General features: G+C 39.1%; 1 protein-coding gene across 2 annotated transcripts; it reads left to right on the top strand.

The window, feature by feature from the left end:
* The first annotated feature begins 122 nt into the window (after nucleotides 1–122).
* zfand1 (zinc finger, AN1-type domain 1) lies at nucleotides 123–23,641 on the top strand. Of its 2 annotated transcripts, XM_073043978.1 has the most exons (8): nucleotides 123–213; nucleotides 3,052–3,094; nucleotides 3,188–3,227; nucleotides 6,313–6,440; nucleotides 6,521–6,612; nucleotides 7,384–7,502; nucleotides 19,212–19,367; nucleotides 23,222–23,573. In XM_073043978.1, exons 1-8 carry the CDS (start codon nucleotides 159–161, stop codon nucleotides 23,390–23,392), a joined length of 804 nt encoding a protein of 267 aa, XP_072900079.1. In that variant the 5' UTR covers nucleotides 123–158; the 3' UTR covers nucleotides 23,393–23,573. The 2 variants fall into 2 exon arrangements, with proteins under 2 accessions (XP_072900079.1, XP_072900089.1); XM_073043988.1 differs by lacking the exon at nucleotides 19,212–19,367 and having other exon boundaries at nucleotides 23,222–23,641.
* The last annotated feature ends 2,056 nt before the right edge of the window (nucleotides 23,642–25,697 follow it).

Genomic DNA, 25,697 nt, shown 5'->3' with positions numbered 1-25,697 from the left:
CACAGTGGGGGCGTGGTGGCCGATACTTGACCTGTCACTCACCGTGGGGGCGTGGCTCAACGGCCAATACACGACCGGTCTCTCACAGTGGGGGCGTGGTGGCCGATACTTGACCTGTCACTCCCCGAGGGGGCGTGGCGTAGCTGTCCCTTGACAAAATGGCGGAGTTGGAAATCGGAAAGCAGTGCACTGTACAACATTGTCGGCAGTTAGGTAGGAATCTGGGAGGGGTAGGGTTAGGAATTTTTACATAGGTGTGTTATTGTTTGTCCTTCCATGCTAAATCTGCAGCGCCTCAGCTTAAGGGCGTCGATTGTGGTTCATGCACGATTGCGAAGTATGAGGAAGGGACATTGATACCGAGGGCACTCTCCCCATTGTTACCCAGTGGTCAGAAACTTAATCTTTATCATTAGACAAAATGAGTACTAAGCGAAACAATAGAATAAATGACCATCGTTCTCCCTGTACATAATGGCCCACATCTTCTACAGTAAAGTAAAAGTGATAGTGGAATGCACTGGCTGTAATTGGTCATTTTCTGGTTTCTGTAGTAATACCAGAGAATTAGAAAACTTTAAATAGAAAGACACAGAAAGCAGGAATTGTGGACCAGTGAGCTTGACGTTTGTAGCTGGGAATATGTCTATTAAATAGCAGAACATTCTAAATTTTAGATGAAAAACTTATGTGACGGGACATCACAGCTCTAGGGTAATGACTTCAAATATCTACCAGTGTCTGAGAGAAAACAAAATTTATCCTCCGTCATAAATTACCCGCCTCTTACTCTGATTTCTGACTTGCCAACTTGCATATTTTACCTAGCTCATTTCTGCAGCAGCAACAGGAGGTTGGGCAGCATCTGGGCTGGGGGTGGGAGAGGGCGGGGTTGAGGAGAAGAATTGTCACCATTTTGAGTCAAAACACTGCAGCAAGATTCGGGAGACTACCAGTATAAAGAGGAGTGATGGAAGGCGAGACAGGAACCTGAAGTGACAGGTGAAATTTCTGCATTGCCTTTCCACTGACTTTCCTTCTTGTGTATTGAGTTTTTAAAATAGTTTTTCTATTAGATCTCTAAATTTTAATGATTGGAAACTTTTTAACTGATCTTCACTGTGATAATAGGAGATCCTTGCTCAGAAAAATATCCTTTCTGCCACACTGATTAAACTTTCTAATATTTTCCCTTTTTAAAGCCATTTATATCTTGCATTTTATGCTTAATACCTTTTCACTAAGAGCTTTTGGGTTGAAGGATTGTGACTTCAAAACCCATGCTAAGATTTCACAAAAAAACTTGTATATCATGCATTAAATGAAGTTAATGTAGTTTCATTAAGTTATGTCTTTGCCTTTGAATAATAAGTCACTGAAATTATTATTATACAGATTATATTATTTTATACAGAATTGAAATAAAGTGAATAGTTCTGATGTTGATTGAGATTAATTTGTTGGTTACTTTGAATATGAGTGCCATCCAGTTCAGTGCTGTTTTCCACATGTCTAATGACTTCCTAACATTTGATGTGCATTAAATTGTGTTGTCATAGCAATATATTGCAGGAGAATTAACAAATCAAATTTTCTTTTAAATCAAATAACCATTAGCTTGAACAGAAAGGTAAATTCTGTACTTATTAAAAAAGGAAAGAGGTGGAGAAATTTATGAGAAAATTTCTTGAATTTGGACACTTAGCAGAAAATCGGTCCAGAGATCCTGAAGAGGGCAGAATCAGGGGAAAGTGTATTTCCAAATTCATACTTTTTATGTGTTTTTATCAAGCTGGTCTTCAAAAGTGATTTTATTTCTTCAGAAGTCACTGTATTCCAAACATGAAACTCAGCTAGAAGTGAGAGAAGTGTTTTGATCTAATGTCCTCTATGTACAGTACACATCCCTAATAGGCTGTAAGTTTGTGTGTTGCTGTCATCATCATCATAGCTTGTCACACCAGACAGCCAGCCACTCTAGTGTTGTTTGGTTAATGTTGAGCAGGTCAGTGTCAGCTAAATCAGATGAGAGTTGGCAGTTCTGCAGAACGTGTTCAATGTTCTGCACCCTTTCGCCATACTTACAGAATTCGCTGGTCTTTAAACCTCACTTCACCATATTGTCTCCCGTCCTACAAACTCCCGCTCTTGCTCTGTTGAGAGTGCACCACTTCTGTCTGTCAAGCAGTGCCCCGTCTGGTAACATTTCTGTTGGTGGGGTTCTGGCTTCCGTTTGTTGCCAGAGGTCAATCCTGTATGTTTGGGGGTATGTTCTATGTGGTAGTTCCTCTACTGTAGCAAAGCTTTTCCTCGATTTTAGGTGGTTGGAAACTGGCACATGATGATGTAGTGGGTGCTGTGGATCCAAGTTCTGTTTACCTTTTTCAACTTTTGTTGTAGTGTGTCTTCGGATCTCTGGGGGAGCAATGCTTGCAAATCTGTAAATGATGTTAGTGGGTGTGGGGCGCAGTGTGCCCTTGATTATTTGGCAGGCTTCATCAAGCAACGGATCTGCATGGTCTGATCTGCTCCACACAGGTGCACATTATTCTGCAGCTGCATAGCAGAGTGCTAGGGCAGTTGATCGAAGTGTGTGAGCATTAGCTCCCCATTTTGTGCCTGCCAATTTTTTTCAAGAAAGAATTGTGAGAGCCAACTTTCCCTCGGAGCTTTTGGATGTGGGTGGCAAATGAGAGCGTTCTATCCAGTGTCACACCCAGTTAAATGGTGTTCCAGCTCCTTCCCACACCAGGAGTTGTTGCAGTCAGATTTTATCCTAATTTAATAAATGTTAAGAATATTTATTCAAATGTATTAATAATTCTGCTCCACAACAAATTCATCATATGCTATCAAGTGACCTTTACATTTATTTTATCATAATTTGAGTGTGAATCTATCTCTTTTGACAAATAACATCTTTCTCAAAAGGGTGAGAATCATTCCAGGTAAACACTAATGTAATTTGAAATGTCAACATATTTATCAAAAAAAATGTGAACAGAGTAATTAAGTTTTACTCAAGTAATTTTCTCCTTTACTAACTTTCAGATTTTCTACCATTTGTTTGTGATGCTTGTTCAGGAACCTACTGGTACAGTATAATGCGTCATTTTTGGCTACATATTACAAATTGTTATCTCAACTTCCATATATGCAAGCTCCTATAACTTTTCTTTTTCTTTAGCCTTGAACATAGAAATAAAGATGCTCATGGTTGTTCTGGGGTGAGTTATTGTGCTCCAAACCCATGTATGTTAACATGGAGTACAGAGGGGCTTCTTTTCTTCTTAAAAATATAACTTAAATTGTTTTCTGTGCCGCATTGTTTTGTTGGCTCTGTAATGTGTTAGACAGTTTTGAGTAGTAATTAGTTCAATAATTGTTTGTAAGTTGTCTATGTTATATAATTTTTTTTGTTCAAAAATGCTTTCAGCTCTGTTAAAGCAATATTTCAAACATCTTTTTTATTGTGAATCCTAATGCCCTAAATGTACCAATTAGAACTAAAATGTGCAATAATTGGGAAGATTTACTGGGAAACAAAACATAGTATTTTATTAGTGACATCACCTTTTCTTGTATAAACACTGTCTCCTTCAAAATGACCTATTTATTTTCTAAACCATAAATGAATGGAGGTGAGAGGATCCCCTTGATATAAAGCTAATAGGAAAGATCCAGTTTGTTTCACTTGTAAGTCTACTAATGAGAAACAGAAAACATTTAGCAGGAAGATAAGAAATTATTACCTAATTTCTCATTTGCTGACAAATGACGTGCATGCAGGAAACACAAAACGGACCTTTTAGTTTTTGGAAAATTAAAAATGGGAATAACAAAAATGGTTGGTTGGCATCTGTCTGTCTTGAAGGATGATGGGTGATGATTATCATCATCAGAAGCTTGGGTGGAAGGTATGGCGATTCTGAGATGCCCAGTCATCAAGATTCCCCCTCTCGGCTTCACCAGTGTAGTCCAAAGGAAAGCTTATGCAGCAATATTTTTGGCACCAGCTTGGCTGCAGGAGCTGCCGGAAGGATGTTTAATGACATTCAACTGCTTTGGGGGCTCCACTCAGGATTTGCTGTCTGGTTTTCTCTCATTGTCTTCGTCTCTCCAGAGGCTGTCCACAAGGCAGTAGGGCTACTTACTCATAGCTGAGGATCTGGTTCACAAGCGCCAGGGTGTGTCCATGTGCTATGGGTGTAAGGACCAGACCTCCTACCTGTCCTCTGTAGTTGAGCCTGGGTTCAAAAAGAGTTCAGTTTCCATGTGTTGCCAGCGAGGAGGCACTACATGAGGCTTGCTGTTGGAGAGGCAGGGAAAGACTTGCACATTCAGCACTCCTTTTTGCAACACTGCTAGCCAGCGGTGGAAGCTGAAAGTGAGAGCAACAAGCACTACCCACTGCACTACCACACGATACATCCCAACAACCATTTTGATACCAACAAAAATAAGCATCACATGACTGCTATGAATTGGCTGTATTATCCTGCTATAAACATGATGTCACTTTGATTTGGTAATCTAAAATAAAATGTCTACGACATTTGTGTATGGCCATTTACAGGATGCATTGCAGTAAATCACTTAATTTACTTTATGGTACTTAATGATCTCTGACAAAGTAAACCTGAAAAAGATCATTGGATCACTTCCAAGCCACACTGAGATGTACATTTGTATTTTTTTATATATTGTTACTGGTCAGTATACTTCAATTCACAGAGCCATCGTCAGCACAGGAGCAGGGAGGAATCAAGGAAAGTATCCATCACTGTCTCAAAGTCATTTGGAATGAAAATAAATGTTGACTTACCAGTGTCTGTTACTTGAAAATCAAATGAAATATATAAATATTCTAATGGCTGATTTCATTGAGGCAGATGCAGAATGACCATAGGAAGGTATGTCCGGATGGGTACCTGAGTGGAGAAATTATGTAGCACCAAACTTCATGTTTGCGTAGATCTTTTAGAAAGTTACAAACCAGTGTGGCTGGATGTGCATATAATTTCACTACAAATAACTACCATTGACTAGTGAGTTTGAGCATTAATCTTGTATTGTACCCCTTTCTTCCCAAAACCTTTGATCCAGACTCTTAAAAGACCAATTAATATTCTACAATGGTGCAGAATTTCCAAGTATCATAATATAATGATGCCAAGCTCCATGACTTTATGCTTTGATTATATTAAAGTTCTGTTCCATATAATTCAATCTGGCTCGTCACCACAGGGAAAACCAAGACTTTAAGAGAAAGATTCATCACCACCACCATCTCAAAATAGGAAAGCAAAATAAGTATCGCGTTACTGGTTTAAAACAGAAGTTATTAAAGATTCTAATTGGTAATTCCCTTTGATACATTGGTGCTGCCAAAGTCTGATCCAATTAAACATTCTCCTTCTGGCTAATACCGTTAATCCAAAAGGAGAAACTTGCTGTAATATATTATTTCAGTTAGAAGACATGATTTTCAGCGGAATGGGTAAAATTGTGGAATGCAATTACCATAGCACCAGGAATAATATCAGAATATGATTTTAAAAAGTTTTATTATCAGTGTTCTTAATTGGAGAGATCATACTTTCAACCTCTTTGCTTTTCAATATGACATTGATTTTCACATCTACATTGAGCGGTGTAGAGGTATGTAATGAAGTGGAGTCAGATGCTGTAAAGGAATGGAGTCAACACTTTTCAGCCAGTTTGTCAGCTTTAAACCTGCCATTACTGACATGAAAATGACTGTCCCTGAGGTTGCTTACTTTAATTACAGTGGTAAGGTTAGATGATATTTCTTTCTTTATTTCAATGTATATTTTTAAATTAATGGTATATTTTAATAAATTTATCCTCATCACTTTATTTTAAACTTTTATTGTCCATTCCAACTGGCTTTAATTGTGCCGAAATTTCAGATATTTAAAACTAAAAGGTATCTTTGAAAGCAGTGAGTTGTCAAAGGCCCACGGGAATTTTACTTAGGGAAGAGACTTGGGCCTTGTCACCTGAGGCCAGTTGCCACTTGCTATCCATATTGTTTTATGGAAGGGACACAGAATAGGAACCCTTGGCATGGCCCATGCTGATGTTCATATCAAATAAGCACAGAAATAGGATTAGCATAGTGGGGTGAATTCTGATGTTGGTTGACTTGACCATAATGTAGCTCAATGTTATCCTTATATAAATCTGCCTTTTTGCTGAGTCATTCAATTGAAGATCAGCCAGTTTCATGTAATGCAGTGCTATAAATAAGGGATCTGAAATAATGAAGGTCTAAAATTCAAATTTCAGGTATTAATAAGAAAAGAACCAGTTCAGTCTAAAGGATCTTCATCTTACAGTTGCAGTTTCAAAAGTTGTAAGACAAATGAACTTGTGCCAATAATTTGCCCGGAATGCGATAAACACTTTTGTCTGAAGTAAGTATTTGCAGAAGCTGAATTTTGATGAAGGTATTGATTATGATTTGCACTTCAGTATATTGATTTTTTTTGCATAGGCATCGACACCAGTCAGACCATGATTGTGAAAAGCAACAGGTGTCTAAATCACACTTGGTTGTCATTCAGCAATCAAAAGAAGAGGCTGTTGGCAAGTATTTACCATATTATAAATAAATGGCATTAAAATATATACAGTACACAACCTTTTTTATGGATAATTGATGGATTCTTTTTTAGCCAGCAACTCCATTAAAAAATGCTATCTATCTGAAGCATGCATCTATCATGTTCCAGATTTATAATCTGTAGAATACAGTCTGAGGGTATACATTGCACTGACTGTCAGGGGAGAGTGCGTCTGATCTTCTATAGTATTTTCATAACGCATTGAGCTGAAGGACCAGATGCACTTGGTATCTGGCTCCTCAGTAATTGAGCATTCCTCTGATCATTAAAAATATGAAAAATATGATGTTCCCTTCATTTTCTAAATATTTATCTTTCTAAAATTATAAATTTACATAAGGAATTTTAAATGAGTATTAATTCTATAAAAGTACAGTCTAATAGTTTTTAATTAGTTAAATGTTTTTCAAATATTTCCAATGATTGAAGATCATAGGACAATGGAAAAGGTATTCTGACACCAAAAATCTGTCAGAATGCTGTCAGGGTAGTCCAGGGCTGCAGTGTCGCAATTCACTGCCTGTGCACGCCTTGCCATTTGTGGACTGACTGCAAATATTAGGCCATAAGTGGTTAATGCAAAAGTGATGTGTAGGTTGAACCAAGCACAATCCATCCCGTTATTAAAATGTACACTGTGGACACATTGTGATTTGTAGTGATTTGAAAGTAAAGGAAAATTATTAGCTCACACTATATTTATGACTTGTTTGATTTTGTTTTAAATCAAAAGCCAATCAAGTTAACCCAGTGAAGAAAGGAAGAACTGGAGCAAAGAATGATGCAACAGCAGCAAAAGTTGCTCTGATGAAGTTGAAGCTGCACGCTGTTGGTGACAAGTCCATTCCACAGGTATTATCAATTAAACTATTTAAATGAAACCTCATTGAAGTTGCTGTTCTATCTAGTTGTGTTGTTAATCGATTTTTCCAAATGTGATTTTTAGTGTATTGTTTTTCTTAAAACAGATACATAATGTAAAAATAAGCAGTGTCAATTGATTGTTGATCATTTTTTGTGTACATTGGGTATGCAGCAGATGTTCCTGCCTAAAACAGGTGAGAGGTTCATAATATTTAAATAAGACTTTAAGACATAAGAGCAGAATTAGGCTATTTGGCCTATCGAGTCTGCTCTGCCATTCAGTCATGGGTGATCCTGTGTTTACCCTCCTCGACACCACTCCCTGGCCTTCTCCCGGTAACCTTTGATGCTCTGTTCAATCAAGAACCTATCAAGCTCTACCTTAAAAACACCCAACGACCTGGCTTCCACAGCTGCCTGTGGTAACAAATTCCACAAATTCACCACCCTCTGGCTAAATAAATCTCTCCACATCTCTGTTTTAAACGGATGGCCCTCTATCCTGTGGTTGTGCTCTCTTGTCCTAGACTCTCCCATCATGGGAAACATTATTTTCACATCTACTCTGTTTAGGCCTTTCAACATTCAAAAGGTTTCAATGAGATCCCCTCTCATCCTTCTAAGTTCTAGTGAGTACAGACCCAGAGCCATTAAACATTCCTTTTATGATAACCCTTTCATTCCCAGAATCCTTGTGAATCTCTTCTGAACACTCCCAATGCCAGCACATCTTTTCGTAGAATAGCAGCCAAAAACTGTTCACAGTACTCAAGGTGAGGCCCCACCAGTGCCTTATAAATCCTCAACATCACATCCCTGCTCTTGTATTCTAGACCCCTTGAAATGAATGCTAACATTACATCCTCACTACCGACTCAATCTGCAAATTAACCTTTAGGGCATTCTGCACAAGTACTCCCAACACCCTTTGCATCTCAGATTTGTGGATTTTCTCTTTTAGAAAATAATTTGCACGCTTATTTCTACTACTAAAGTGCATGACCATGCATTTTCTAACATTATATTTAATTTGCAACTTACTTGCCCATTTTTCTAATTTGCCCAAGTCCTTCTACAGCCTACGTGTTTCCTCAATACTACCTGTCCCTCCACCAATCTCCGTATCATCTCCAAACTTGGCAAAAAAAGGCCATCTATTCCATCATCTAAATCATTGATATACAGCATAAAAAGTGGTCTCAACACTGACGCCTGTGGAGCACCACTCGACACAGGCAGCCAATCAGAAAAGGATCATTTTATTCCCACTCACTGCTTTCCACCAATCAGCCAATGTCCTAACCATGCCAGTAACTATCCTGTAATACTATGGGCTCTTAATTTAGTAAGCAGTCTTTTAGTTGCTCTCTGTAGGGTTTTAAAAGCTTCCCAATCCTCTACCTTCCCACTAATTTTTGCTTTGTTGTATGCCATCTCTTCAGCTTTTACATTAGCTTTGACTTCCCTTGTCAGCCACAGTTGTACTATTTTGTCATTTGAATATTTATTTGTTTTTGGAATAGATCTATCCTGCACTTTCCTCATTTTTCCCAGAAACTCATGTTATTGCTGCTCTACTGTCATCCCTACCAGCATCTCCTTCCAATTTACTTTGGGCAACTCTTCTCTCATACCACTGTAATTTCATTTACACCACTGAAATTCTGTTTCTGCTTCCTCCCTGTCAAATTTCAAGTTGAACTCAATCGTATTGTGATCACTGTTTCCTGAGGGTACTTTTATCTTAAGCTCCCAAATTGCCTCCACTTCATTACGTAACACCCAAACCAGTATAGCTAATCCCCAAGTAAGCTCAACAATGAATTGTTCTTAAAAAGCCAGCTTGTAGGCATTCAACAAAACTCACTCTCTTGAGATTCATTATCCACCTGATTTTTCCAATCGACCTGCATATTAAAATCTCCCATGACTATTATCACATTGCCCTTTTGACATACCTTTTCTATTTCCTGTTGTAATCTGTGGTACACATCCCAGCTATTGTTGGGAGGCATGTATATAACTGCCATCATGGTCCTTTTACCCTTGCAGTTTCTTAACTCAACCAGCAAGGATTCAATATCTTCTGATCTTATGTCATGTTTTTCTACTGATCTGATGCCATTCTTTGCCAGCAGTGCCATCCCAACCCCTCTGCCTTCCTTTCTCTCCCTCTGATAAAATGTGTAACCTTGGACATTCAGCTCCTAACTACAACATCCTTTAGCCATGCTTCAATGATGTCCACAACATCATACCTGATAATTTGTAATAGTGCATCAAGAACATCCACCTTATTTCTTATACTCCATGTGTCAAGATATAATACTTGGAGTACTGTATTTGCTACCCTTTTTGATTCTGCATCCCTAAAACACTGATACTCACTCTGCTGGCTGCAGTTTTGTCCTGTCATCTGCCTGCCCTTTCTGACAATCTGACTGCATGCTGTTTTTGCTTTTTTATCATCTGTCCTAAATAAATAGGGACATTTATCATTTTGAGAATATGAATTACCTTAATTTTTAACATGATTAAAGTTCTTCACCAAACCAGTATTCAAGACATGCCATTTAAGTATCAGAACGTTTATAAATGTAAAAAATGTGATCTGAATTTATTACCCTTTTTGTTTTCAAAATAATTGGTCCCTTCATGCTATATACAAATAGATTTTTTTTAACGAATAAACATAGTTCCTGTTTTAAAATTTCTGGGTTGTTGGATGTTACCTGCCATTGTAGGGATTGTCTTTTGGTTTAAGAGAGCAGGAATATGTGGATTGTGAGTAATACAATGTCTAGTAAGAAAAATCACCAGCCAGATGTGCTTTGTACTGGGCCCCATCAACTTGCAGGGTAAACTTAAAATTCAGGCTGAACTGTGGACAAGGTAGCCAATATTGTAGAAAAACGACATTTATATACAGTGATGTTCAAAAGCTTACTGCAGAAAAAATGTTGTCCTGGAATTAGGTAGATGGGGCATGAGTCTCTAGAGGGAGTTTAGAGATTCAAGGAACAGGAATTATGTTGATCTCCTGAAATACAAGATCACCTAATGTGATGAGCCAGCAGTGTGAGATAGTGATATTTCAGGTGCTGCAATTTCCACAATATTGCTGTTTCAGCACAGCACTTGCAATACACATGAAGGCAGTGTTTCACCAGTATATAGTTATGTTACAGATTGTAAAATGCCCTTCATATCACCTGCACAATAACGGCAATGCTACATGTAGGTCATTGCAACTCAGAATCTTTTGATCTGTGGATTCTTCTTTCCTGCCTTGGGTATAGTAATGACATTTTCCAATCTAGGATTCATACAAGATAATAATGAATGTACTTTGCTATTTGCGGAATTTATTTATTTTATATTAACTGATCAGTGTTAGAAATTGTTTAAATGTTTTTCCTTTTTGCGGTGACATCATCATCGAGAATGGCAGCTTAAGTCACTAGCTCCTCTGGAAAAATGTGTATTAAGCCCCGTTAACCCATCAAATATAGTATTTTTCAAAAGTATTTGAACTGATAAGAGGGGCAAGAATGGGGAAAAAGAATGGAAATAAAAAAGCAATACTGCGGCCGAGAGGAGTGCAGCGAGCGGCTCTCCTACCCGACCACGTGCTAGCGAGGCGGACGCTGGGCCTTGTTCAGGCGAAGCGGCAAATATGATCGAAAGTTTGAAAGAGATAAGGGAGTTCCAGAAAGATATAAAACAGCAGCTACATGATATTAAGTCAGAGCTCGCCAACATCAATCAAAAAATAGCGGTGGCAGAGACTTGCATTGAGAAGGTGGAAGATCGCGTTCAAAACGTGGAACGGATACTAAGTAAGACGATAAAATATTAAGTTGTTACGAACCCCGTAACTGGGTTACTTACCAGCAAAGATGGAGACGTCAGTTGGAGTCTGGTGATACTATTTTTAACAATATTTATTAGCAAAAATATACAAAAATAATATCAGTGCAAATATACAGATAATATACATCATCAATACTAAACCTAAAAGTGTGGGTATAATAATAATCAATAAGAAACAAGCTCTATCGTTGTCTAGGGGATAATGAATTGTCCGATGGAAATCTAAAGTTCGCTGCAGTTCACGCAGGCTGCCGTCATTTGGGTGTCGCTGGGTTGCAATTGTTGGAGAGAGAGAGAGAGAAAGAGAAAAACTTGTCAACTTTCCTTTATGATTTCGATCCGTCAGGTGTCTCGTTGTCGTGGCCGTTCAAGTGTGACCTCTCCTTTAGCTAAACCATTCTTCCGTGATGAGCCCACCACCCAGGCAAGGGAGAACGCACACGAGCTCCCACCGGCTTTCGCTATAAAACGCTGTCACTGGATTTCTAGCGTTTCTCCTGGTGCATCTAAAGGGGTGTTCCCTAGACCCATCTTTTATCCTCACTCACGGGGTCTCAGATGGTTGGGATGATGCAATCCCTCAACCAGACCACTCTGGTTGTCCCCTGAGGGGTTTCAATGAATAGTACAGTACTCAATACACAATTCCTTCTCCAAGAGACAATGGCAGTAATCAGTGGTTCCGTTCTGCTTATGTCAGGAGACATTCCACCTGGTTGTGTATTCTGTGTGTCACTCTCTCATTTCCTGACATGCTGTGTATCTCTCTCATTTCCTGGGTCTCAGACCCGAAATAATAGCGATCTTGCGATTCTCAAAAAGGGGGGGGGGGGGGCGACTTTGTACCCTTCGGCCCCTCAGAGTTGTTCTACATTCGTAACACCCCCATCCTTCTAAGGATTTTTTGCCATAGGTAAAAATTAACTAATACAGAGTCTTAAAGAATTTCAGAATTTAACACACTACAAAAGAGTTTTTTTTTTCACTACAGAGTAATACAGTTATACATTCAATTCAGCATCTAAACAGTTAGCAATTACTTTTTCACTTCCTTTAATATCTTAATATCTTGTACCTTAATGAATTCTTGTAGCATCAGACTCCAATTTAATAACCACCTATTTTTATTCCTTTTCTTCAGCAAAACAAAACTAAAGAGTTGTGATCTTAGCTTACGTGTATATTACAAAAGTTCCTGCAAATACTAATCTTTATTTTACTTTCAAACTTAACAGTCAGTCTTCCATGGGGTTGTCTTTATTATTTACATGCGTCGTCGAAATCCCTTAAAACCGGAACCTGTTAATTAAAGTGGCATCCCATCAACCCTCGCCCCTTTTCCAGTTAACTCCCACGTGGTTAGCTTGCATACCAGTGTGGAATAAACTTTTGCATGCTCCTTTCATAGGAGTTATTTTATCAACAATGTTTTCCAAATGTAGCCCATTTTCTGAACGTCCACACAATTCTTTATTTTTAAGCAAGTCATTAGTGTTATCTCCAGGACCCTTCATTCTATTAGTTTTCAGTTTAATATCTGCAAGCGATCCCTCTTTGTCCAAACAACATTTCAAACTCTGCCTCTTCACAGCACACCCTTGAATAACATTAGCGCGTGGGGCACCTTTACATTCCAAATCAAACTGTAATTGATTCGCAGGCACCGTGTTAACAAGCCATTGTCCCGTCAGCCTGGTTACTGCTTCTGACACCAATCCAGACTTTAAATTTTCTTCATTCAATTTAGGAACTACACTTTTCCCTTTCCCTTCAATAATAATATCCACATCACCACCTTTTATCTCCTCACTAACTTTTAACACACTTTAGAACACAAACAACTGGGAATTTTCACTTCCCACTAGTACCAAGGTTAACCCTTTCTTCACTGAACCAAGTCCATCTGACCCACAAGGACTGCATTCCTTTTTAACTGAATCAAATACCTCAGACTTTTCCTGAGTTCCATTACTAGGTTCAGTACCACGTGCATCCACATCTTGAACACACTCAAACGGGACATCTGCCTCGTCCAGGCTTTCGATACCCGTCCCCTTTTCAAATTCTAAGTTCCCCTGATCCTCCCAGTTACTCTCTGGGCAACTCCCTTCCGGAGTAAACTCAATCCTGCAGGCTGAAACAACCTCATCTGCCAACCCAGCAGACTCCTTCAAGGTAATGGCATCCTTTTCATCTAGGACTGCCCTCATTTCATTATCGGGAACACCTTTAAAATTTTCAACTTCTTCAAACAGTTCTGTCAAGCCAGACAGATCATCCATGTCCAACCCAGGACCTTCTAACAGCCTTATCTGTTTCTCATTTTTACTCCATGCCTCTATAAATTTCCTCCTGGCTAAGGGTAGGTCTACCTCCTCTCCTTTACTCTCTTTCACCTCCCTATTCTCTGTTTTACCACCCTCTAACCCCTCTTGGTACAGGGTCGGAAAAAACGTCTCAGCCAAATCGATACTGGCCTGAATTAAACTGGTCTCTTTCTTGACATGCTGCGAGTGGTCGCGCATGCGGGATAGATCTTGGAACCTAGGGGCGGGTCCTCAACACTTACAGGCTGGCTCGTCAGCTCCATGGCTGACCAAACCTCACCCCCGGCTAAATCGTTACCCAGAAGGACATCCACGTCAGTTCTCGGAAATTCTGATCGCACCCCTATTTCAACTGGTCCAGATACCAGCACACAATTTATAATGATCCTGTGCAAAGGCACAGCTTCTGTCTCTTTTCCTATGCCTCTCAAAGCTACCTCTCCAGTTTCGGGACCAAAATCTAGTACCTTACTGTGAATCAATGACTGCTCAGCTCCAGTATCTCTCCAGATCCGCACTGGAACTGGTGTTTCTCCCTCTTTCACCGACACGGTCCCTTCTGAAATCAATTTCTCACGCCCCTCTCGTATTCTATCTACCTGGGGCTTTCTCGTTGATTTACTGATCAACACAATACACCCTGTAGGGACTGCTGCTTTCCCTTTTCCTGTCTCCTTCCTCGGAGCAAAACACTTAGATGCAATATGACCCACCTTTCCACAATTAAAACAGGTCAAGCCAGGACCCCTCCTGCCATCTTGCCTTTCTTCCTCCTTATTTTTACCACTAGCTCCCGGCTGAATCTCTGCCTCAGCCGGCGGGCTTTCTCTACCATTCCCACGGTCTTTCTGGTAACTCTTATTCGAGGAAAACTTTGTCTTGTGGGTTAGGGCATATTCATCTGCGAACCTGGCAAATTGGGATATGGACTTATTCGGCTTCTCGTTCAAATACATCCGGATATCATCCGAAACACAACCTTTAAATTCCTCAATCAGAATTAACTCCCTTAAATGCCGAAAATCCTCTTCCACCATTTCTGCTGCACACCAGCGATCCAAGAGCACACCCTCCTCATAGGCAAACTGCATACATCTGATTCCACACTTCCTTTAAATTTCTGAACTTTAGTCTATAGGCCCGAAGAATGGCCTGCATTACTTCCTCGTAATTCTCATACTCCTCCTCCTCCACAGACAACGCTGCATATGCTCGTTGCGCCTTCCCTTTTAACACACTTTGTAACAACGCCACCCACTGATCTCTGGGCCACTTCTGACTCACTGCCACCTTTTCAAAATGCAAGAAATAACTATCAACATCCGTCTCCTTGAACGGAGGTACTAACCTAAACTCCCTACTAACATTGAACCGCTCCTCTTGGTCTGGCTCTTGAGCTCTTCGCTCTTTCCTTAACGTCTCCATGTCCAGCTCATGCTGCCTCTGTTCCTCCTTCTCCTCATACTCCCTCTGCTTTTCAGCTCTTTCCTTCTCCTTTCCAGCTGCTTCCAGCTGTTTTAACCTAATTTCATGTTCCAACCTTAATTTTTCCAACTCTAACTGAGTCGTCCCACTAGCTGGTACCTTTTCAGGGATGTTTTCCAATACCTCAGCCGAAAACACATTCTTCACAATATAATACTGAGTTATGGCCCTCCACACCTCCCGCTTTTTCATTGACAATCTCACCTCTGTGAGATTTAGTCCTTTCACAATATTTATCAAGTCCGACTTTGTGGCAGTCTCTAGCGCCTCCGGAGTCGGGTTTTTTATAAATTCGTCTACGTCCATCTTTGCTGGTTTCCCGTCTGGTTACCCACGCAACCAGATCCAAGTTTGGAATTAAAAGCCCGATTTACTGGCACTCCAATTTGTTATCAAATCTCGAGACGAGGCCCCAAGTTGTTACGAACCCTGTAACTGGGTTACTTACCAGCAAAGATAGAGACATCCATTGGAGTCTGGTGATACTATTTTTAACAGTATTTATTAGCAAAAATACACAAAAATAATATCAATGCAAATATACAGATAATATACGTCGTCAATACTAAACCTAAAAGTGCGGGTATAATAATAATCAATAAGAAACAAGCTCTATCGTTGTCTAGGGGATAATGAATTGTCCGATGGAAATCTAAAGTTCGCTGCAGTTCACGCAGGCTGCCGTTGTTTGGGTGTCGCTGGGTTGCAATTGTTGGAGAGAGAGAAAGAGAAAACTTGCCGACTTTCCTTTATGATTTTGATCCGTCAGGTGTCCCGTTGCCGTGGCTGTTCGTGTGACCTCTCCTTTAGCTAAACCATTCTTCCGTGATGAGCCCGCCACCCAGGCAAGGGAGAACGCACACGAGCTCCCACCGGCTTTCGCTATAAAACGCTGTCACTGGATTTCTAGCGTTTCTCCTGGTGCGTCTAAAGGGGTGTTCCCCAGACCCCTCTTCTATCCTCACTCACGGGGTCTCAGATGTCAATCAGGTTGGGATGATGCAATCCCTCAACCAGACCACTCTGGTTGTCCCCTGAGGGGTTTCAATGAATAGTACAGTACTCAATACACAATTCCTTCTCCAAGAGACAATGGCAGTAATCAGTGGTTCCGTTCCGCTTATGTCAGGAGACATTCCACCTGGTTGTGTATTCTGTGTCTCTCTCTCTCTCATTTCCTGACATGCTGTGTATCTCTCTCATTTCCTGGGTCTCAGACCCGAAATAATAGCGATCTTGCGATTCTCAAAAAGGAGGGGGGGGGGGGGGCGACTTTGTACCCTTCGGCCCTTCAGAGTTGCTCCACATTCGTAACAAAATCAACAAGAAGGTAAACTGCTTGACCTGGAGGGAAGATCACGGCAGAAAAATATCAGAATATACAACGTTCCTGAAGGAGCGGAGGGCTTGTCTATGACGGAGTTTGTCAGAAAGTTGCTGCGGGATGCGCTGGAGCTTTCCTCGACTATGTTGCTGGAAATTGAGAGAGTGCATTGTGCACTTGTCCCGAAGCCTACCGGAGATAGAGCAGATAAGCCACGCTCAATAATAATTAAATTCCTTCGATACAGTACCAAGGTTGAGATTCTACAAAGGGCCTGGGGTAAGAAGAGGGTGTTTTTACACGATAAATTAATATATTTCGACCAAGATTACCCCCCCCCCCCCCACACAGTCCTGCAGAAACCTAAAGAATACTCTGAAGTAAAGCGAATACTAAAACAAGAAATGATTAGATTTCAAACTCCATACCCTGCTAAACTTCAAGTGTTTTTTCAAGATGGGATCCAACTGTATCAGACAGTGGAAGAGGTGACTTCAGACATGATGGCCAGAGGGTTGTCCATCAGCGCGATCAAACCAAGGGAAAGCCTGGCCGAGGAATTATTCCGCTTCGCTTGGGAAATAGTGCGAGTATCAAGAAGGCAGGAGATGGGAGGAGGCCGAGGGAAGTATATCAGGAAGAGACTGGGAGTTTTCCAAAGGCAGCCCTCACCCCTCTAGAAGAGCCATAAAGTTTGGCTAAATTTAAAAATGTTGAGAAGCTAAACGGAAGCAAAAGTAGATGGTGATGTACCTATCTCGAGAAATACTTATTATAATGTGGATTTTATATTACTTAGTTGTTATTCTTTATTCGCTCACTTTCTCCTTTTTCCCCACCAAAATGAGAATATATATGTGCAATATATATCCCCCACAGCTAGACATTTCCATTAGCTCAATACATCAGACAAAATGAAGGTATCAGGGGAATTACTATTAAAGGGACAGAGCGTAAATTGGCTTGTTAAGTGGATGACATTTTGATCTATCTAGGGCAACCAACATACTCTTTACCTAAATTGATGCAGTCCTTTGAACAATATGGTCAATTATCAGGATACAAGATCAACATAGATAAAACCCAATTACTTTCATATTACTGGACAATAATATGCAGGTATCAATGGAAGTGTACCAGTTCACAGAAATGGAGGGAGTTTGGATGGAAAAACTTGATAAGGTATTTTATTTCACCCTCTCAGAAATCCCATTATGATAGTAACCTCCCTGTTTGCTGGAGAAATTGTGGAAATCAAAATGCAAATCATTATCATATTTTTCGGGACTGCCCTGTTATCAAAGACTATTGGAGGGGGATGCACAATGCCCTACAAGACATCTTTAAATGTGAAATACCCTTAGAGAGTAAGACCATATATTTTGGATATATACCTCAAGAATGAGATATACCTCAAAAAAGAGATAAATATTTAATGAACATACTGTTGGTGGCTAGTATAAAGACTCTTACTAAGAAATGGTTATCACAGGAGAGCCCAACTTTAAATGCATGGATGGAAATTACAATGGACATTTACAAAATGGAGAAGATAACAGCATCTGTTAATCATAAGCTGGAACAATTTGATTCATACTGGGAAAAATGGTTTAACTACATAATGCCTCATAGGCCTGATTTTATTCTCACAAATCAATGAATAAGTTGTAAAAAAAAAAAATCACTCCCTACTTGTACATAGTTTTTTCCTTTTGCTTGTTTTTTCTCTCCACTCCTCTATAAGTGTATACCTCAGATAAATACTATGTGGAGATTTGTGACATATATGATATATATGTACAATGTCTGAAATACATCTTATGGAGATGTTTGATGATGAACTTCAATAAAAAAATAAATTACAAAAAAAAGTAAGAATGCTGAATGGGTAATTTTTTAAAATAATTTTATCTTGCAATAAGTTTTGTATAATTGATGAAAATTTGAGCTGTGTAACAAAAGGTCTACTTTCTACTTGCAGTAAGCTAAAATTCAAACAACTCAGTTGTCAAAGTGGTTCAGCAAAGGCTTTGTTTTATCTGATATAATTTAAAGTTTATGAACTGAGAAAATAGAATTTAATTATAGGAGTTTAAGCTTAAGACAATCAGCATCTTTAAGCCACACAAATGGAGGTAAGGTGGTACAGGACAATTTCTTGGTGTGTATCTATTGTGTTAGCTGTGCCATTTTAATTATTAATTTAAAAAAAGACAAACCATTAAAAAACTAACAGATTCGTATGCCTTGCAATTCATATTGCAATACTGCATCTCTATCCTCAATGTTTTCATACACCAAAATAAATATAAACTCTTGGTACACATGGAAATAACAATCAAAATTAACAGTTTGAGGAGAAAGAATAGTGAAATTTCCACTCTCTAAAGATGATCAAATCTAAGTTCCAGATGTTGCTATAAAGTTAATCATTTTAAATACCTACAGATTTACTACAATTTTGCATATGGAAGAACTCGTCCAGCTCCCATTTGAATCTCTTAATTGAATCTGCCAAACCAGAGATTTATTTTAATAGGGCACTCCCTACTTTTTAAAGAAAAAAAATTCCTGACATTTAACATGAGTTTGTGTTTGAATAACTTGTAGTTTAATTGCTATAGGCTCACAGCACAAGCAGAAGATAAGCTATGAATGTGACAATGCCATAATTCATGTTATTTGCAGAGTGAGCGAGTATATTTTCAAGTGTTTTTGCCGAAAGGAAGCAATGAGAAAAGCAGACCAATGTTCTTCTGTTCGAAATGGAGTATTGGGAAAGTTGTGGATAAAGCAGCTTCATTGTTGAACCTCAGGAATGACAACAATATTTTGGCATGCAAGGTAATATCTGATAAAAATACAGGTTTTGCATAACCTTGTTCATAGCAAACCATTTTTGCATTCATTGTCCATTATTTAGTTAACATATTATGCCAATCTACTTCATATTAGTAAACCCAGTTTATCCAGTTTCTGACAGAAAACTAACAAAATATACAGTGCTGCAGGAGGCAGAGTAAGGATGACATTCTTCTGTTAAGCAATTTTGTGGTAATATAGTAAAGTATCAGTGAGAGTGCTGCTAGACAAAATCTGGCATTCAGCTGCATAAAGCTACTAGGGAACTTGAACAAAAGCATGGTCAAAGAATGGCATTTTAAAAGTTGCTTCTTAAAGACTAAGACATAGATGGAAAGATCTTGAGAAAGTAATTCCTGGGCTGGGCCTAGATAGCTGTAGGCGTAAGCACTATCAAAAGGGCAAAGGAGATCTAGGACAAACAAGTGCCAGTTCGTAGAGTGTTATGGTGTTGGACAGCAATAGAGAAAGTTGACACCATGGAGAGATTGAAGAGTTGATTTTTAAATCAGTAGTTTTGCTTAAAAATGAAAAAAAATCCAAAACCACAATGTTTATAGGTATGTGGGAATTGATGGAAGGTAGGAAATAGTCAATGTTTTGGCTGATCTAATGTTTGTGGAAGTTAAAAATAGCTGGGCAGCCAAAAAAAAAATTGGAATAGTTATGTCTAGAAGGCCTTGAGTTTGAATAGTCTTTCTTGTTAAGGAAGTCAACTAAAAATATCCTTTTCAAACTTGTCTCTTGACAAATAAATCCACTATCTAGGCTGTAGGTCTTAGTGACAGGAAAAATTGATGCTAGCACAAAAGTAAACAAATATTAAGCAATACTTTTGGTCTAATGAAACATTATAGAATCATAAAATTCTAGAAAAATGATTCTGACTATTTATCCTGCCCGTGTATATCCCTTATAAGACCATAAGGCAGGCACAGAATTCAGCCCATTGAGTCTGTTGCCATTCCAGCATGGCTGATTTATTATCTTTTTCAATTCCATTCGCCTGCCTTTTCCTCATAACCTTTAACACTCTGATTAATCAAGAACCTATCAACCCCAAATATACCCAATACACAGTTGTCTGTGACAGTGAATTTCACAGATTCACCACCCTTTGGCTAAAGAAACTTTTCCTCATCCCTGTTCTAAATGGATGTCTCTCAATTCTGTGGCTGTGTCCTCTGGTCCTAGACTCCTTCATTGTAGGAACATCTTCTCCACATCCACCCTATTTAGGCCTTTCAATACTCAATGGCTTTCAATGAGATCCTCCCCACCCCCCACCCCCCATTCTTCTAAACTCCAGCAAGTACAAGCCTAGATCCATCAAATGCTCCTCATATGTTAACCTTTTCATTCCTGGGGTTATCCTCATGAACTTCTCCAATGCCAGCACATCTTTTAGATAAGGAGCCCAAACTGCTCGCAGCACTCTTTAAGTGTGGTCTGACTTATAAAGCCTCAGCATTACACCCTTGCTTTTGTATTCTAGTCCTCTTGAAATGAATGCTAACATTGCATTTGTTTCTTACAACTGACTCAACCTGCAAGTTAACCTTTAGGAAATCCTACATGAGGACTCCCAAGTCTTCTTCCACCTCTGATTTCTGAATTTTCTCCTCATTTAGAATATAGTCCACACCTTTATTCTTTCAGCTAAAGTGCATGACCATTCACTTTCCTACACTATATTCAATTTGCCACTTCTTTGCCCATTCCCCAATCTGCTTACGTCCTTCTGCAAATGCACTGCTTCCTCAACACTATCCACCTCTCCACCTGTCTTCATATTGTCCGCAAATCTGGCCACAAAGCTATCAGTTCCTTCATCCAAATCATTGCCGTATAACATGAAAAGAAATAGTCCCTATAGTCCTTCAGGGCTTGTGAAGGTAGAGGGTAAAATAAATGCAGCAAAATACAGGGGAATCCTGGAGGAAAACCTGATGCAGTTTGCAAGAGAACTGTGACTTGGGAAAAGATTTGCGTTCCAGCAAGACAATGATTCCAAGCATAAAGCCAAAGCTACACAGGAAAGTCCTGGAGTGGCCAAGTCAGAGTCCAGACCTCAATGCAATTGAGAATTTGTAGCTGGACTTGAAAAGGACTGTTCACTCATGATCCCCAGAGCTTGAGCAGATTTGTAAAGAAGAATGAGGAAGAATAGCGTGTCCAGATTTGCAAAGTTGATAGAGATCTATCCACGTAGACTCAAGGTTGTAATTGATGCATCTACTAAATACTGACTTGAAGGGTTGAATACTTATGCGATCAATTATTTTGTGTTTTATATTTGGAAGTTAATTTAGATCACTTCGTAAAAATCTGCTTTCACTTTGACACAAAAGAGTCTTTTTCTCTTGATCGGTGTAAAAAAAAAAGCCAAATAAATCCACTGTGATTCAATGTTGTAAAATAATAAAACCTAAATTCTTCTGGGGGGAGGTAAATTCTTTTTATAGCCACTGTAAGTCACTACATGCGGCACAGAGAGTAATCCTTTATAAATAAATCCATTTTTCTTTACGGGCAGACTATCTTCTTACCTATTTCATTAGTACCAATGTAAAACATAGTATCTGGCTGTTTATCCTCCCCTTTCCGAATGTACTGCACCAAAATATCCTCGACTCTAGCATCAGCAACACACCATGATGGGGTCTGACTCACGGCCACAAAAATACCTGGCAATCTCCCTGATTATTGAGTCCCCTTTCACTGCTGTTTGACTAGACTTTGTCCGTCCTGTTGTATATGCAAGCCATTCCCAAACAGCATCCACAGTGCTATACCTTTTAGAGGAGGAAAATAGCCAGAGCTGACTCCTACACTGCCTGCCTCTCCTGGTCACCCAGTTCATTTTTGCTGAATCTGCAGTGTGACCAACTCCCTGAAGCTCCTATCTATGACACCTTCAGCACCCAATGTGCTTCTCGGTGAATTCAGATGATTCATGCAGTCAGAAAGGAGCTGAGCTGGTCACCTTTCTTGGAAACATAGTCATCAAGGATATTTGAATTCTCACTGATCTCCATTTCATATGGGGAGCATATCATTTCACTGCCTACCATTACTAAAGCTCTAGTAACTACTGGGTTAAAAGAAGAGAAAGACCCTGTCTTGATTTGCCTACCAGATTGCTGCTCTGCTTTCTGAACATTGATAAAGTAAGTAAAATGTACATAAACAGGAAAGAAAGTGAATATCCAAGAAGATTTAGATTTGTTACGAATATGAGCAGATTAAATGAAATTGTAAAATTTGAAATAATATAAATTGATTAAAAGGCAAGGGAAAATAAATTAAATATATAATGAGGTGGATTAAAATAGTAAATGATGAGTTGGAAGGGGGACATTAAAGCTGCAGTAGAGAAATGACTGCCCATGTTGAAAGACAGACCACAAGTTTACAGAAATTATGCATTGCATTTGCAAAGCAATATTTCCACTAAAGGAGCACTAGAATTCATTTAAAGAGCAGAAATATTGAGGTAAATGGAAATATTAATGAAACTGAAGTGCTATAATATAGAAATAGATTGAGTCATATCAAAACATTCAATCCCAATATATGCAAGGTAAATATTACTTCAGAGTGTATCAGGAAGTACAGTTAAATTACATAGAAATTATTAAAAAAGGAAATTTGAAAGTTATTAAGTAAAACCCTTGCTTGTTACATGTGCTTTGGAATAATCAAACAAAAGAAAGTCTAAAATCCAATGAGACTTTTTAATGACTGCTAAGTTGAAACATGACATGAGGACCAGCTTTAAAGGGATCAATATTTTTCTTCTAGCTTGCCTCATGTATATCTTTATATTTCCACAGAAATTGAAACTGTGTCATGGTGAATCTGGAAATGTACTCTCAATGGCAAATACTTTGGAATGGTGGATAACAAGTACTAACAGTCCACTACAAAATGGTGCAAAAGTTATCCTGGAGTATTTAGACAATGATACTTCAATATTGGGAAACACAAGCTCATACATTGAATGACAATAAGTATAATAAACAAACTTAATCATTGTGATAGGAAAGAACTTGCTTCTGGTTATGTATACATTGATGTAATATAATCTTGTCAAAATGCTGTGTAAATAAAATATCATTGTATGGCCAGGACTGTGCCTTTTAATAAAAAAAAAACCTTTAATCTATCCAAAACAGTTGTTAACTTTATTAAGGGCAATTGTAATTGAAGTTGAACTGACATTATTTGGAGCTGAAAATGGATTTTCAAAAATGATCTCTTGTTTCTATTTTTATAAATTTTGGTGTACATCTTTAAATCTATTTGATACCAGTTCTTACTGAATATTGTAAATTGGCAATGGTGGTACCCTATCAAAAATATAGAAGTCTGTGCTTAAGTAACATCAAATTCTAAAACTGACGTCAATGATTCTGATCATTTATAGTCCAGCACCTGATTGATCTGAAGCTTATAGACATTTTAAAAGTCAAATTGCTGTACCAATCTCCAAAACAGAAGTAAATCCACCACTCCTGTGAGATCTGAGCTTTACCTTGTACAGTTTGATAGCAACTTAATATACACAAATACTGCCTTTGCCCCAAAGAACAGAGAGGAAGTGAAACAATCTGAAGCAGACACTAGTTAACCAGTGTATGGAGGGGGAAAATGCTTGTTAGTTAAAAAACCTCAAATCAAATCAAGCTTAATTGTCATTCAAACCATATATGTATACAGCTGAATGAAACAGCATTCCTTTGGGACCAAGGTGTAAAAACATACATGCACATTCATAATAGCAAGAAAGGAAAAGAACATAGTCACATAAGAAACCGCATTTTTAGTCCAAGACCTTGAGCTCCAAGTCCGGCAATTTGATGGTACCCAACAGTCCAGCTTGTAATTCCACTGATCCAACACTGGAGGGCAGCTCCAACAGGAGAGGCCACGGTACCACCAATCGAGCTTGGACACCATGCTACAATGCAAGCCTGCTTCTTGAGGCCCACTCCTTGCTACAACCGAAGCAACAGTGCTGCCTTGCTGCCTGTCCCATCACCAAACAAGGGAAGCAGGCCTGAGGGAATCAATGTCCAACAGGGCATTTTGCGACTGTAAAACAATCATCAAGGCAATCACGATTTCACTACACACTACCTTTGTGCCAACTTGAAGGCACCAACTCCGCTGCCTCTGAGTAGCAGGCAACAGCAAAGTCTTTCAAACCCCATCCAGCTCCAGGAGCCAAATTGAATCCCTTGGCCCGATGGTCAGACTTGAATCCCTCAGGCCAAAGGCCCAACTTGCCTCCTCTGGACTACTGGCTCTATTGGCACCCTGACTGGCTACTCCGAACAATGAACACTGATGTGGTTGATCGGCTGTACATGCAGTTATTGGAGTCAAGAATAGTTTTACTATGTATAAAAACACATTTAACAAAGAAAGTAAACACCTTTGGTTGGCCCCAGAGAGGCCTCTGCGTATATACGCACTGCCATCTTACCTGTATTCCCATGCTGTATTAATTCTTCCTTTGACATACTGTAGTACAAAGTAGTTAATTACATGTTACTCCAGCCTGCTTCAGATAGTTTGTATTTACTGTGTTAATTTGAAATACTAACTTGATGAATGGTAAACATTTTAAAGGGTTTTAGAGAGGCTCAGAGATTTGGGTAGAAACTTTAAAGGCACAAGACCTAAGCACCTTGGGCATAGGTATCCATCATAAGTAAAGTCAAGGATGTACAGGGTTTGGAATTGGAGGAACATAGAGATTTTGGGTGGTTATAGAACTGGACAAAATTTTGAAAATACGATATCTATTCTGTGAATTGAGAAAACTCATGATAAATTTCAACTGTCAGTTTACCAGACCAGCAAGAGGGTGAATGAAACTTGATGCAATAAAAACAAACAAAAAAAATGCTCTAAACATTTCCCAACACTCTCAAAATGCTGGAGGAACAAATGAATAAACAGTCGACAATTTGGGCTAGGACCATTGGGACAAGATAAACACTTAGTGGATCAGGCTACATCTGTGGAAACAAGAAATAGACTATGTTTCAGCACAAAGACACTCTGCAAGAACTAGAATGAAAGAAAAAGCAGAATGAGAGGGTAGGAGAGAGATAGCTAGGACCAAAGAAATATCTAATAGGGTAAGGCCAGGATTGTGAGAAAAACTTTTGAAATGGTGAAAAGGGCATGCATTATTGATCCTCTCCCCACCACACCCCCCACCAACCTCTGTGCAACTTAAAAACAACTTTTTTTTCTTCTTTCCCAATTATGATAATGTGGCTTTTGATTGGAAACATT

Source organism: Hemitrygon akajei, chromosome 1 (assembly GCF_048418815.1).
Source record: "Hemitrygon akajei chromosome 1, sHemAka1.3, whole genome shotgun sequence".
Taxonomy (NCBI): Eukaryota; Metazoa; Chordata; class Chondrichthyes; order Myliobatiformes; family Dasyatidae; genus Hemitrygon; species Hemitrygon akajei.
This window is presented reverse-complemented; position numbering and strand designations above follow the sequence as displayed.